Source organism: Crocuta crocuta, unplaced genomic scaffold (assembly GCF_008692635.1).
Source record: "Crocuta crocuta isolate KB4526 unplaced genomic scaffold, BGI_CrCroc_1.0 scaffold102, whole genome shotgun sequence".
In the NCBI taxonomy this organism is placed as follows: domain Eukaryota; kingdom Metazoa; phylum Chordata; class Mammalia; order Carnivora; family Hyaenidae; genus Crocuta; species Crocuta crocuta.
The window spans coordinates 9,421,973-9,437,487 of NW_027530019.1; the positions used below are offsets into that span (position 1 = coordinate 9,421,973).

The 15,515-nt window shown below is 36.7% G+C and overlaps 1 protein-coding gene across 4 annotated transcripts in view; it reads right to left on the reverse strand.

Annotated features, from left to right (window-relative positions):
• Nucleotides 1-15,515, reverse strand: part of GOLM2 (golgi membrane protein 2) — a 108,232-nt gene that overhangs the window by 64,279 nt on the left and 28,438 nt on the right. For all 4 annotated transcript variants that reach the window (XM_077764503.1, XM_077764505.1, XM_077764502.1 and 1 more), the window contains exon 2: nucleotides 4,975-5,029. In XM_077764503.1, coding sequence (XP_077620629.1) covers nucleotides 4,975-5,029 — 55 coding nt within the window. The remainder of the gene's footprint in view (nucleotides 1-4,974; nucleotides 5,030-15,515) is intronic.

The window sequence follows — 15,515 nt, forward strand, 5'->3', positions numbered from 1 at the left end:
CCAGAGAAGAGAAACGTAGTTTCTTAAATAGATGATTAAAATAGGGGCGCCTGGGTGGCTTAGTCGGTTGAGCGTCCGACTTTCGCTTAGTTCATGATCTCGCGGTTCGTGGGTTTGAGCCCCGCGTCGGGCTCTGGGCTGACTGCCAGCTCAGAGCCTGGAGCCTGTTTCAGTCTGTGACTCCCTCTCTCTCTGATCCTCCCCTGTTCACGCTGTCTCTCTCTCTCTCTCCTAGAAATAAATAAAAATATTTAAAAAAATAGATGATTAAAATAGCCTTAGATGTAAGCAAAAGTAGTAGTTAAGAAAGACTTAATTAAAAAAAAAGTAACAATAAAGTTTCCAGTTAAAAAAAAAGTCTTAATTTTTATAAATGGCAACAGAGGTCTTTTCTGTATAAGTAACATCTATTATGACTAAAATGAATCTAACCATAATATACAAATATGTACTTTTCATGGAAGACTTCTAAAATTAGCCTTATTACTTTAAAGGCACTCCAAAAATGCTTGGGATTTAAGTTTTTCAAAAGCAAATGTAAACAAATATTTATAACGTAATTATATTTGTGTAAAAAACTAGACTAGAATAAAAATCCATCAAAGTACTATCAGTGATTATGTTCAGTGGTAGGATTCTGAGGGTATTTTTTTCTCTTTCTAAATTTTATTGTGGACTCATAACTGTGACAATGACAACAAATAAAAATTTTTAAGTTGGATGAACATTTGCTGAGGCAAATAGTTTAACAGATGCATAATAATAGTTTTTGTATAGTATAATAATCAAGTGTGAAAAGTTAACGAGTCACATAAAATGCTTGTAGTTGAAAATTATGTTTCTACACTCAAGCCACTTTTTTGGTTTATTTAAAAATGTTTTGAGATATAACATTTATAAGTGTAAGGTATACAGCATGTTTATTTAATTTGCTTGTATACTGTGAAATTACCACTGAAGCATTAGCTAGCACCTCCATCATCTAACATAATCACCATTTCCTTTTGTGGTGAGAACATTTAAGATATACCCTCTTAGCAATCTTCAAGTACATAATACAGTGCTGTTAACTATAGTCACCATATTGTTTATTATATCCCCCAAACTTACTCATCTTTTAACTGAGAGTTTGTACACTTCAACCAACATCTCATTTTCTCCACCCCTCCAACCCCTGGTAACCACCATTCCATTCTGTTTCTATAAGTTTAATCAAGCCACATTTTAAATTTCTTTTTACTCTACTAATTCTTCAATATATAAACATGGCTGATCTCCATAGTTTTTCATCCAGTACCTCCACCTCAGATAAAAGTAGCAAATATGATACCAGGTATCCCTGAATAACATTCTGTTTGTTACTTGTTCCCTGGCCCCATCTAGAGAACTACCTCTAGAGATCTAGAGGCAGCAGAAACTATGGCCTCAGCTATGTTTATTGATTCTACAGAGACAATGAGATCCCAGCAGGAGGCAGTGACAAAAGGCCTTGTAGCTTACAGTTAGCCAGTTCAGTGAACCTGTGTTCAGGCAGGAAAGGTTCTAAAACTAAAGTTACTACAATTAAAAAAAAAAGAAAATGAGCACCACCTAGCAGCTACTAGAGAATGGCCCTCAACTGGTGGATTTTAGGACTCATTCAGGCTTCTTTTTCCTACAAAGTAGTCTAACCGAAGTAGCTAAGTTTAGCTTCAGAATGAACCTGAGGCTCAGTAGGATTTCAAGATTTGGGATGGCTTCTCTTCTCCCCACAAAGCTTCTCACTAACAACATTTGAAATTCCTTTACCAAGAAGTAAAGTTTTAGGGCGCCTGGGTGGCTTAGTCGGTTAAGTGTCCGACTTTCGCTTAGGTCATGATCTCGCGGTTCGTGGGTTCGAGCCCCGCGTCGGGCTCTGTGCTGACTGCCAGCTCAGAGCCTGGAGCCAATTTCAGAGTCTGTGTCTCCCTCTCTCTCTGACCCTCCCCTGCTCGCGCTGTCTCTCTCTCTCTCCTAGAAATAAATAAAAATATTTAAAAAAAAAAGTAAAGTTTTATTTCTAAATTGAGATAAAAGGCTTAAAATACAATTGACAAAAACAAAACATCAATATGAGTGAGTTCTAGTCCATTTAAAATATCTGAACCTTTCCTGTTTTGGACAGAGAAAGGATTAGCAGGGAGCTAATTGGTTATTTGAGGGAGTCAATACAAAGACCAGGAAAGGGAGAAAAGTAAACAGATCAGAAAGCAAAACTAAAGACAAAAATTTCCTCCATGACAATTTTACTTTCAACTGACTGCCTTGTGTTTTCTTTATTTTGGACCCAAATATACTCTGTGTCTGCTGGGGTTGTTCCAGGTCACCACAGCAGGATTCTCAGAGTGACTTAAACATGCGATCAAGTCAACAGCTGATTGTGCAGGATGTTCTACTTCTGACAGTAACATCAGAGTATGTTACAGACAGGCCTGGCCATATTCTTTCAATTTAACTTCAAAAGATTAGGGATGCAGTTAAGAAAGAGGTTCCTTAGGACCAATTTTAAAAGCAAAAAAAAAAAAAAATTTACTTCTAAAATACTTTGATTTCAAATTTTCTCAGTAATAGGCACAAAAATAAAGTGAGCCATTCAACATAAAATGGTGTATACTAGAACGTTAATTTGTTATCTCAGGAATCAAAAACCAGCTCTCATTCCTTTCATTTCCAAAAAAAATATTAACTACCATAAGATTTAGGTCTTAGTGTGTATTAATTCCGTTATATCTAGTATTAATTTCAACAAGGGCAGCTGGGTGGCTCAGTCAGTAAGCATCGGACTTCAGCTAAACCATGATCTCATGGCTTGTGAGTTCAAGTCCTGCATTGGGCTTTGTGCTGACAGCTCAGAGGCTGGAGCCTGCTTTACATTCTGTCTCCCTCTTTCTCTGCCCCTCCCCTGCTCACATTCTGTCTCTCTCACAACAATAAACAAACATTATAAAAAACTTTTTAATTTTCAATGAAAATAGTCCAATTTGGATTTTATAGTTGACTTGTCAAGAAGTTTGCTTTAGTAGAAATAGTTCCTAAAGTGCAAAAGTCACATTAAAAGGAAATTCAATCTTAAGAGTCCAAGCTTGAGTAACTGCACTAAAATCAAAAGTTGTACAGTTATGAATACAAATCAAACCTGTTTTTTTCTGCTGAAGAGTATCATAAAAAATTTCAAAACATCTCAAGGTCTATTTCAATGCACACTATACAATAAAGGTTTTCACTCAGTAACATATGCTGTCATTTTCTATGAGGTAGACTAGGAGGCACTAGATTTCTTATTCAACTGATCTACTATTATTTCATAGAAATATACTTTGATGACATGCAGAATCATTTGTAAAAATAGTAAGCAGGAAGCAGCACTGACAGAGTGGCATCTTCTGTGTCATCATAATGTACTCCTGTGAGTCAAAAAGACTACAACAAGGGCACAAATGCCACAAAAACAAATGTGGCCACCCAGGAAGCAAATTTCTAAGAGAATGTCAAAGCTGTCCTAAGTCATAGTAAAAAATTAATAATTTCTATTTTCAGGTTATAACACATAAAAAACACTTCCTAATGATTTGCTAGATGAAGAGCAAAAACTTCAATAAATTACAAAGCCAGCTGAGGTTGGCTTCTTCAAGAGGATAATAAAAATCTATTATCTAATTCCATCTAAGGAGGGTCAAAATTGCTATAGAATAAAGATATGTTTATGAAATTACAGAGCACCTATTACCCACATACAAAAACTCAGAGTCACTGCATGCAAAGTTTTAAAATATACAGTGTTGGGGGCACCTATGTGACTCAGTCAGTTAAGCATATGACTCTTGATTTTGGCTCACGTTATGATCTCACAGTGAGCCTCCACTGGACTCTGCGCTGACTGCTTGGAGCTGCTTGGGTGTCTCTCTTCCCTCTCTCTCTCTCTGCTTTACCCACCCTGGTGTTTGTGTGTGTGTCTGGTGTACCCACAGTACATGCATGCACTCTCAAGATAAATAGACAAATATGTAAAAACAATAAAATATAGAGTTATTTTTATCACAGGGGTGCCTGGGTAGCTCAGTCAGTGGAGCATCTGACTTTTGATTTCAGCTCAGGTCATGATCTCACAGTTCATGAGTTCAAGTTCAGGCTCTGCACTGATAGTGCAGAGTCTGTCTCTGCACTTTCCTCGCTCATGCATGTGCATACTCTATCTCTCAAAAATAAGTAAATAAACACCATATATATGTACACATACATACACATAGTGTAGTAACCAATGGGTATAAGGGAGAAGAGGGGTCCTCTTCAGACCCCAAACTTCACATGCTGCTGATGGTATGAAGTAATGTAAGCACAGCATAGAACTTGTTCACCATACCAATTATTTTTTATAAAACCTTTAGTTATTTTCTATCACTTCATCTAAGTGAAAAAAAAATATATATATACACATACACATGCACACACACAGTATATCTATGTATTCATCTCTCTATCTATCTATCTACAGGTTTCCTCCTGATTTCTTTTCAAGTTTTCTTTCTGTTCTAGGTTTCTTTTTGTTCCCAGGGTATCTAAAACATGAAGCGTAGAGGACCTGTCTAAAGCATTCCTAGACCTGAATGGATTGTTTTAGCAGTTAGACACAGTACAGAGGGATTACCCCTTACCTTTTCCCTACAAATTTGATAGCTTTTGAAGCTATACCTAAATTTTGTTCGAGCCTTCTTTTAACATTTCATTGTATGAAATTGTCTACGCACAAGATTAAAATTCAAATTTTAACTTTTAATATGTATAAAGCAACATTAAAATTCTTTTATGGTATCTTAAAAGGAAAAGATAAACATTTTGCCATCAGAGGAGCTTTGTTCAAAAGGTTTTATTTCATTTAGCTGTCTAGCTATTTCTTAATTTTTGAGGATATTAGATTTTTAGCGACCTTTATCTTTAATCTGTAATTAAGTTTCTTACCCTTTAAATGATGTATATCTGCCATCTGATATGATATGTTGCTCTGTAGTTTAATCTGAAAAAACAAATTAAATTTTCATTTTACTACAGAATATGCAGTTTTGCTCATATTTCCTTTTTCCCCCTCATATTCACTTTAATTTTGATCATAAATGCAAAGGAAAAATCTTTAAGTTATACATACCCACCTCTTTCCAAAAAGAATTAGAGAGAAATTTTGATTTTGTAATACTTTAAGTTTGCAAAAGAATATTCATTTTATTTAATATATACTCTAATAACTTTCAAACATTTAAAAATTTGAGTTGAACATTGCTTCATGATATCTTCTTTCAAAATCTTACCAGATGAGACCTCTTGCTAACTCTATATTAAGGAAAGAATTAATTGTTTGAATCAGTTAATTTCAAATCAAAAGTAATTGATGCTTATCAAGCTCCCAAAGGATGACACAAAGTACATAGGACCTGTTGTTGTGGTCAATGTCCTTCAAGAGCCAGTAGACAAGAACAATAGGAACTTTAAAGTGTACGAAAATATGACTCAAACCAAGGCTTAGCACTTAAAATTAAGGCAATGTCTTTGAAGGCCAGGATGTCATCCACAAAGAACTACTGTCCCCTTTCTTGCTTAAACAGGTATCACTCAATTGTAAAATACAACTATACTATCACTACAAACAGGTTGTCTTGTCAACCTCAAAAGTAAAGTTGACTTTGAAAGCATACACAGATTCACAGTGATCACAGGCAGGACCATGAGTGCCAAAATGATTATGATAAATAACTTTTCAATCTCTAAAGAGAAAGTTTTAAGCTTCTTACTTTGAAATAATTATATATTTGTAAGAAATTGCAAAGATAACACAGAGAAGTCCCATATATACTTCATCCAATTCCCCCAGTACATACATTCTATGTAACTATAACACAGCATCAAAACCAGGAATCTGACACTGGTACAATGTATATGTATAATTCTATGTCATTTTCTCATATATATATACATAGATTCACATAACCACCACAAAGGTACAGAACTATTCTATAATCACAAAGATGTCCCTCATACTACCATTTATATTCAAATCTATCCTCCTTCCTCATACTATTTCTAATCCCTGGTAAATATTAATTTTTTACCATCTTTGCAATTTTGTCATTTCAAGAATGTTATATAAATGGAATCATATGATATGTGGCCTCTTAAGATTTCTTTTTACTCAGTATAACACACAGTTGCTACATATATCAATAGTTCATTCGTTTTTATTGCTGAATCATATCCTGTGATATGAATGTACTATAGTTTGTTTAAGCATTCAACTATTGTATAACATGTTGGTGGTTTCTATGTTGTGGCTATTACAAATATAGCTGCTATGAAAAAATGTGTACTGGTTTTTACATGAATGTTAGTTTTAGTTTTCATTTCTCTGGGATAAATGTGCACAAGTGAGGTTGCTCCTTTTCCAAAGTGGTCAAGACATTTTCATTTACTTACTACTGCCAAGGTACTGGGTAGGAGAGTACAAAACAATTGGAAAACATGAGAGCAGTATCAAGGAATCAGTAGGCAAGCTTAGCACCTAAAGCGGTGTAATTACTGTAGGAATTCAGAGATGGTTCTTAGCTGATCTGACCAGGAAAGCTACATGGAAGGAATTTTATTTGAATTAGTCGTTGAAGGCGAGGAAAAATGGTAAATAGGTAGAAAAAAGCATTCCACATAGAGAGGATGGCATAAGAAAAGGTACAGAGGCAAGAAAGCATGAGACTTGTATGAAGATCTGATCAAAATATTGTTTGGCTATAGCAAATGATACAGTAGAAAAAACAGTGTGAAAGAAGGTTGGAGAAAAGACGATGGAGGGGCCATTCAGCCCTAAGTAGAGTCTACTCTTCAAACAGAGAGCCAGTGACCTTCAAATTTCAAATGAAAGTTTATCCATAACAAATAACTAAAGAAAGCATCCTTATTCCAGTTGAAAGAGAAGTGGGAATCTACGGGGTCTTACCCTAGAATCCTGACTGCTTTGAAGAATGAAGCTTAAAATATAATGTTGATGTTCAGTCATAAAAAGGAATGAGGTGCTGGTACCTGCACTTCATTGGATGTGCACACTCATATGGATGAGCCTTGAAAACATATATGCTAAGTAAAAGAAGCTAGTCACAAAAGGACATGGGGTTTCTTTGTGTGGTGATGAGAATGTTTTGGGGGCACCTGGCTGGCTCAAACGGTAGAGCATGTGACTCCTGGTCTTGGGGTTGTGGGTTGTAGCCCCACGTTGGGTGTAGAGATCACTTAAAAAAAATCTTTTAAAAAACTGTTCTGGAATTAGTGGTGAAAGCTGCACAGTATTGTCAATATCCTAAAAACTAAACTGAAGTATATACCTTAAAAGGGTAAGTTTTATGATATATGAATTATATCTCAATTTTTTAATGCAAAAAAATAGAAATGGAAATGCCGAGGGTATTATGGAGCACCAGACATGAAACTGGGGATAAAATGATGGGTAAACTCTAGGCACTCAAGGAGTTTATTATTTTGGAGAAGCAATCAAATAGTTAATTCTAATATAGTAAAATGAATGCTATTATCAGGTCCTGCAGATATGATGAGAGAACTTAGTAGAAGCACTTAAATCCTTAGGGGATAAAACACCTTAAGGGAGTGAGGAGAGGTTTCTGGAGATGGATGATAGCTAAAATGTGTCCAGTATGAAGAGTGGTGTTTTGCCAGGTGAAGTAGGCTGAGGGTAAGGGGAAAAGATATTGAAGGCATGTGTCAAAACTTAGAAGTAAAAAATACTACACACTACAGAAACTACAAGCAGTTTTAAGCAGCTGAAGCAGAGAGTTAGAAGGAAGTGACAAGAAACATGGCTTAGAAAGGTAAGCAAGGTCCACATTATGAAGGGTCTTGCCAAAAAATGTGGGTACATTCCAATGGCTATGGTCAACATTCAAAAGACTTCAAGCAAGGTAGAGCGATCCAATTCACAATTTAGAAAAGTCAAACTGGCTTCAGTATGAGAAGCAGACCAGAGGGAAAGACTAGAGAGAGGGAGACCAGGTAGAAGAGTAGAAGACTACTGTTGTATTTCAGGTGAGAAAATGATGGTCTAAGACAGGGGTGGGCCAACTATAGCCTGTGAGCATCTGGCCTGCTTCTGTTTTTGTAGGGATGACAAACTAAGGATGGTTTTTACGTTTTTAAATGGTTGGGGCATAGGAAAAACAAAAGAAGAATACTGCTTTGTGAATTATATACAATCCAAATTTCAGTGTCTATAAATAAAGTTTTATGGGAAACAACCAAACCCATTCATTTGGTCCTTTATAGAAGAAGTTTGCCAACCTCTGGTCTAAACTAATAGAATGAGAACAGAGAGATAAATACATGTGGGAGCTATTAAAAGGGAAGAATGAATAATCTTGCTGACTGATTAGATACAAGGGTAAAAGAAGAAACATCAAGGATAACGTTTAGATTTCTAAAGTAGGAAACCAGATGAGTAAGGTGGCAGTGCTCTACAAGAGGGAAACAGGAGAAATAGACTTGGGATGGGAGGGAGAGCAGGGGGATGATTTTTACAAATTTGGACCTGTTGAATATGAGGCACTTGTGACACACCTGAGAAGAGATCTTGTAGTCAGCTGGATATATAGGTCTGGAGCTTGGACACCAATGATTTGAGAATCATTAGCATATGAATGGCAGTTAAAGCCACAGGAATGAGATCAGTGATGGAAAGCTGCAGAGACAGCAGGAGAAACTGACACCAATTGCTAGGTGATCAGTTGTTGACGACTAAGAACTGCTCTCCAATAATGTGTAATTAGCCTATGTTTATGTTCTTTCCCACTTCCTTTATTTTAATGATCCAATTTCTTTTTTGCCCCTCCAAAGAACATAGCCACCTTTTATTCTTGTTTTCAACAAGTTTGTATTACTTCGGTTTTTATCCATTTTTATGATGTTATTCCAACGTCTCTGCACTCTTTATTTTAAATTTGCTTTTGAAATAGCTACAGATATGCTATTCTTAAAAGCTAGGCCATGAGTGGCCTCAGCTTCCCTGAACTGTCTCTTTTATATCCTTGTATACTTTTAAAAATTTTTAATGGAGGAAGGGAAATTCAATCCACAGACCACAAAAATAGTACAGAATTATATGGGCAGTACTGCTTTATTCTTATCATTTTAATTTTCTCTTCAATCTTCCTTACTGAGAATGGAGACATTGATCCCAATAGCTCATATGTAAAGCCCTCACATTTCAAAAACTGCTCTGGAACAAGAATCTATAAGGAACTCACCAAAGTACACGCCCGAAAAACAAACANATAATAAATCAGTAAGTTTATACTTTAAAAAAAAACTGCTCTGGAACAATATATTTTACATGGCATTAAGGAGAAAATCATAGCTTGTCTAAATAAAAGCCTTTTCTTACACCAAGCATAATGAATTTATTTCCACCCCATTCCTCTGCCACGTAAGGACTTTTCAGTTAGCTTCTCAGACCCCCCTCATGGCATATTGTTCCCTTAGCATCTCATGTTCTCTATTATTCCTGTCAATCTTTCCAGTAGGACTCTCACAATAATCTTATATTTAGTGTTTAGTATTATTAGCAAGTACCAGTTTCCAATTTCTCTCACTTCCTATTAACACTAGCTTCATTGTGCAAGTTATCTCACCTTCCATATGCCTTTGAACAGAAGTGCCAAGGATTTGCTCAATAGCTCACAGAGCCCAGGTGGTAGATCATTAAACCTAGAAGTTCTCTTTCCTCTACAGCAATTTTACTATGTTGCTCACTTTTAGAATCTAGATATCTGCTACTAAACTACACACTGCACTACATAATAGGCATCTGATCCCTCTTTTCCCCATATGTAGACCTCACCTCCCAAATTCTCATCTAGCTCCTGAAACAGTTCCACAAAGAATCCTTCTTACATTCCATGTTATCCCTTTAAGGTAATCTGAACGTGTTTTTAGCTATCATGACCCTCCTCTGTATTCTTGCAAAATCTAAGAATATAAAGCAATGACTTAATTTTGCCTTTCATCTAATGTTTTCTACCATCTTGAGTCTGTTTATGAAGACTTTTTCATTTGGCTTCTGATTTTTTTATTTGCTCTAATTTCTTCAACTTTGTTTTCCTTTCCTTTTATGCTTTTCATTAATCATTTCTTTATATAGGCAGGTCTCTTTAGTCCTTTAACTCCTGTGGTTTTAACCCTTCCTCTGAGAGCATTCACTTCTTTTAATACTTCCACCATCTCAACACCTTCAAAAGGAAGCTTGGCTTCCTTTCTGATCATTCTTCCTCATAGTTTTAATTTCCTTGTGCTCTAACATGAATTTGCTTATCTTCTAAATGACTCTGCCAAAACTTCCCAGTTGTTGAGAAACTAAATTGAGTTCTCACTCTTGCAAGACTCGAAAAAAGATATTTCACTCTGCCACATAAACTCAGTTGAACTGGCAATGCTATAGGAATACTTTCCTTTTTTTTTTTTTCCTAAGCATATTCCAGACAGATAACAGTACATAAACTCTAAGAAGTATTATTTAATCCTTATGCTATGAAAGGATCTTCATTGCCCAGCTTCACAGGTCCCTTTTGGTCACTTCCAGACTTTTGACAAAATATCCTTATTTACAATATATTACAATATATCAAAGAGTTCTCTTTCAAATTTCTTTGGGGATGAGAGATTGGTGTGTGTAGACAGACACACATTCCCTTGCCTAATTTACATCTATGGTCAGACAGGTTCCAATCCAGATTCCAATGTATCCTTCAAAAACCCAAAATGCTAATAATGCCTTGTCTGACTCAAGTCTACGGGGAAGAGCCTCATATTCAGTCCTGTCAAAAATGAAACATTCTTTTATCACATGCAGTCCTATTTCCAGTAAGAATGTCATTTTGTTTCTCTTACAGCTCCAAGGTTTATCAGAAATGAGAATTCCAGGGTGCCTGAGTGGCTCGGTCAATTAAGTGTCCAATTCTTGAGTTTGGCTCAGGTCATGATCTCATGGAGCTCATGGAACCTGCTTGGGATTCTCTCTCTCTCTCTCTCTCTCTCTCTCTCTCTTTCTCTCTCTCTACACCTCCTTCACTTGTATGTGCACACACACTCTCTCTCAAAATAAATAAATAAATATTTAAAAAATGAGAATTCCATGAGAACAGGCACTGCATTTTTCACTCATCCCTGTGTGCCCATCTCAATAAATGTTTGCTAAATCATTCCCAGGATTTCCATGTTTCATACTGTGTACTACATATTCTTCTACCTTAAATGGTACTTTATTCATATTTGTAAAGAATTCATATAATTCTTTTTTTTTTTAAGAGAGAGAGAGTGAGGGGCGCCTGGGTGGCTTAGTCGGTTAAGCGTCCGACTTTTGCTTAGGTCATGATCTCGCGGTNAGCTGAAATCAAGAGTCAGATACCCCATCAGCTAACTGAGCAACCCAGGTGCCCCTCATATTTGTATAATTCTAATTATCCTTCAAGACTTCTTCTAAACTCCCTCATTTATTCCCCTTGTTATTAACTTTATTGCCTTAGCTTTACTTTAACTTTCCCCTTCTGTAATACTTGTCTCTCTAAGATCTGGAATCCATCTATAATTGGCTGACTATCCATGCTGTCTTTGGCCTTTTCCATGTTAATCTCTTAAAATGTTCTTACTGTCATTCCTAAGATCTCTTTCTTCTCTCTTGTAAGACATATGTTCTTTATCTCTTCTTTTTAGTAAGAATTATCTTCTCTTGATATTTTCCTATAGCACTTCTCGCTCATCCTCAACTATGTCATCTATTTTTCTCTAATCTTTCTTCCTCCAATACCTAAAACATAATCTTTATATTTTTACCACCTCTTTCTGAAGCTCTTTTAATGCTTTCCCATCCCACATGGCTACTTTGAATTAATTTTGGCAGCTGTTACCAGCTCAGTTGCTCTGCTTTTCTTTTCATTCTGGGACCTTGAAAATGCCTCAGCTGTATATGCTTCACTTTCATTATGAACTGTTCTTGAGCAATCAGCACAACTTTGACCATTGATCCCAAAGGTTATATATAATTAGCTTTTTAGAGATGTCATTTCTGGCTCCTTTTTTCTCCATACCAGAAACATTTTTCCCACTTATATCTCATACTCAGATGATTTCTACAGACAATTCTATCTTCTGTAACATAACTACCAAACCTAGATGATACTCAGAATCACCTAGGGAGCTGTAAGAAATATATATTCTTAAGTCCTCCACCCCACTCCAGTGTGAGTTAGTAGTCTGGGGATCAGCCCAGAAATCTTTTTTCTTTTTTTAATATTTATTTAAGTAATCTCTACACCCAACATGGGGCTCGAACTTACACCCTCGAGATCAAAGAGCTGCATGCTCCTCCAACTAAGCTAGCCCAGCACCACCTCCCCCTAAAAAAATTTTTTTTTAACTTTAGTTTTGAGAGAAAGGGAGACAGAGTGTGAGCAGGGGAGGGGCAGAGAGAGAGAGGGAGACACAGAATCTGAGGCTCTAGGCTCTGAGCTGTCAGCACAAAACCCAATGCGGGGATCGAGCTCACAAACCATGAGATCGTGACTTGAGCCAAACTGGGACACTTAACCAACTGAGCCACTCAGGTGCCCCCCAAAATCTTTTTTTTTTTTTTTTTTTTTTTTTTAAAACTCAAGAGATTCTGATATTCAGCCAGGTTTAGCAATTACTCATCTACACTATGTCTTTGGCTGGGACCTACAGCAGCTGGATCAAAATGGTATATGAATAATAACTGATTGGTATTAAATATTTAATTTTTTAAATGTTTTTTAATGTTTATTTTGTGCCAGGTCTGTGCTAAGTGTTGTACAAACATCACTGCATTCAATCCTCACAACCATCAAATGAGGTGGGCTTTACATTTTACACATGAAGGAACTGTACTCTATTTCATATCCCTATAGTAGATTCTGGATGTTCTCCCAAGTAGTCCTACATAAGAGTCTGTGTTCATGACCACTGTGCATATACTAGATTAGGTAGGAGATTAAACTTCTTTTCTTACTAATCTTATATTACACACATATTACTCAATCAACATTTCAAACACACTTGAAACTTTTACTTGCTCTCTTAAAGAATTAGTCTCTCTTGGGGCGCCTGGGTGGCTTAGTCGGTTAAGCGTCCGACTTTCACTTAGGTCATGATCTCGCGGTTCGTGGGTTCGAGCCCCGCATCGGGCTCTGTGCTGACTGCCAGCTCAGAGCCTGGAGCCTGTTTCAGTCTGTGACTCCCTCTCTCTCTGACCCTCCCCTGCTCACGCTGTCTCTCTCTCTCTCCTAGAAATAAATAAAAACATTAAAAAAAAATAATAATAAAAAAAAAAAAGAATTAGTCTCTCTTGAAGCAAGTATTAGTTTAACTATACCCAGTTATATTTTTAAAGAGAATTATCAAGGTGTTTGGTCTTGGTTGGCTATAATGAATCATCACAAAGTTTTTTTTATTCACCCATTCATTTTTATTCATTTATAAAGCATTTATTAAGTATCCACTATGTGCTAGGCCTAGAGATACAAAGTACTTGTTCCTGGTATACTAAGGAGAATTACAAAATCACCACTGTGTGTTTATTCATTCAACTGACAGCCAATCAGTCACACTGTGTGTTTATCCATTCAATTGTCAGCCAGTCACACAAGAGAAACATTTATGAAACACCTAGTAAGTGAAAGATACTGTTGAAGGCCTAGAAATATATTGATACACAAGACACAAGAGAGAGATCTGGGTAAAGAATACACATTTGGATCAGCCTAACTGAAGTTTTCTGAATGAGTATAATCACTTAGCTTGAATAGAGCAGAGGAAGTAGAGAAGACAGGATCTTAGGAAACTATGAACTAGGGGAGTCTGGCTTGGTCTGTGGAGCCTGCAACTCTTGATCTTGGGGTTGTGAGTTTGAGCCTCACGGTGGGTACAGAGATTACTTTTTTTTTTAATCTGAAAACAAAAAAGAAAACTATGAATTATAATATGTAATGATGAACAGAGATGCAACCAGCAAAGAAGACTAAGAAGAACTGAGAGAAGGAAAAGAGGAGAGTCTGGTGTCAGGGAAGTCAAGAGCACAGAGCACTGGGTGAAAGATGCTGAGATATCAGTAAGAGGAAGAGAAAATCCAGATATGAACAAAGATAATTCTTTTTTCAAGAAATCTGACTGGGAGAGGCACTTAAGTGGCTCAGTTGGTTGAGCATCCCACTCTTAATTTTGGCTTAGGTCATGATTGCAGGGTTGTGGGATTGAAGATTGAGCCTTGTGTCAGACTCTGCACTGAGCCTGGAGCCTGGTTGAGATTCTCTCTCTCCCTCTCTCTCTCTGCCCCTCCCCCGCTCATGTAAATTTTCTCACATATGCACACACACTCTCTTTTCTAAAATAAAAAACAAACAAACAAACAAATCTGACTGGGAAAGGAAAGAAAGATTCAAGCATTTTTTTAAGTGCTGAAGAGTAAGTAGAGACAGAGAGACTGAATATAAGATGGAGACTGGATTAATAAAAGTAATCTTTATCTTTGAAAAGATGGAAAAAATTAGATCCATAAAACAGGTACAGAGGCTGGTCCTGGAGAAATTAGGAATCTTTTTTATTCCAACAAGGAAGGAAGACATACCGGTAGAAAAGTAGGTATGTCTCAAGATTTGGTAATAAAAGTTTTATCAGTCCCTGTCCAATTCTGTCAAAAAGGAGACAAGATCGTATGTTGAGTTGGAGTTAGGGGAAAAGGAATTTAAATGGGGGAGAGGAGGTGGGGGAGGCTTGAGGAGAGAAGTTTGAAAGATGCTGGAATGGATAGGTTGTCTAGAATACTGTAATTTGTAAGGTGCTATTGAAAGCCCAGTTGGGACAGCTGATCATAAATTTCTATAAGTACTAGTCTGGCTATATGATTTTCTCCAGTTATGTTTAAAATAGACATGTAAAAGAGAGAATAATGGCAAGAAACTAATCTGAAACAACAGACCATGAAATCTCAGCTGGATAGGGAGGAAAGTAAAAAGTGAACATGGTTGCTGGAAAGGAAGACAGAAAGGATAGTGGTCTAGGTGAAGCTGAAAAACAAGTACCGTCCATTCAGCAGTTCTAATCTCTTATTTGATACATTCTCCTAAGAATATGCACATTTGAAGTTCAGAAACTTTAAAAAAATGTTTTTTTATTATGTAAACTCTACACACAATGTGGAGCTTGAACTCATAACCCCGAGATCAAGAGTCACATCCTCTACCAACTGAGTCAGCCAGGTGCCCTGAAGTTCATAAGCTCTAAATTTCAAGGATATGAAATCCTATGTCAGGGGCACCTGGGTGGCTCAGTTGGTTGAGCCTCCGACTTCGGCTCAGGTCATGATCTTGCCGTTCATTGGTTTGAGCCCCATGTCAGGCTCTGTGCTGACAGCTCAGAGCCTGGAGCCTGCTTTGGATTCTGTGTCTCCCTCT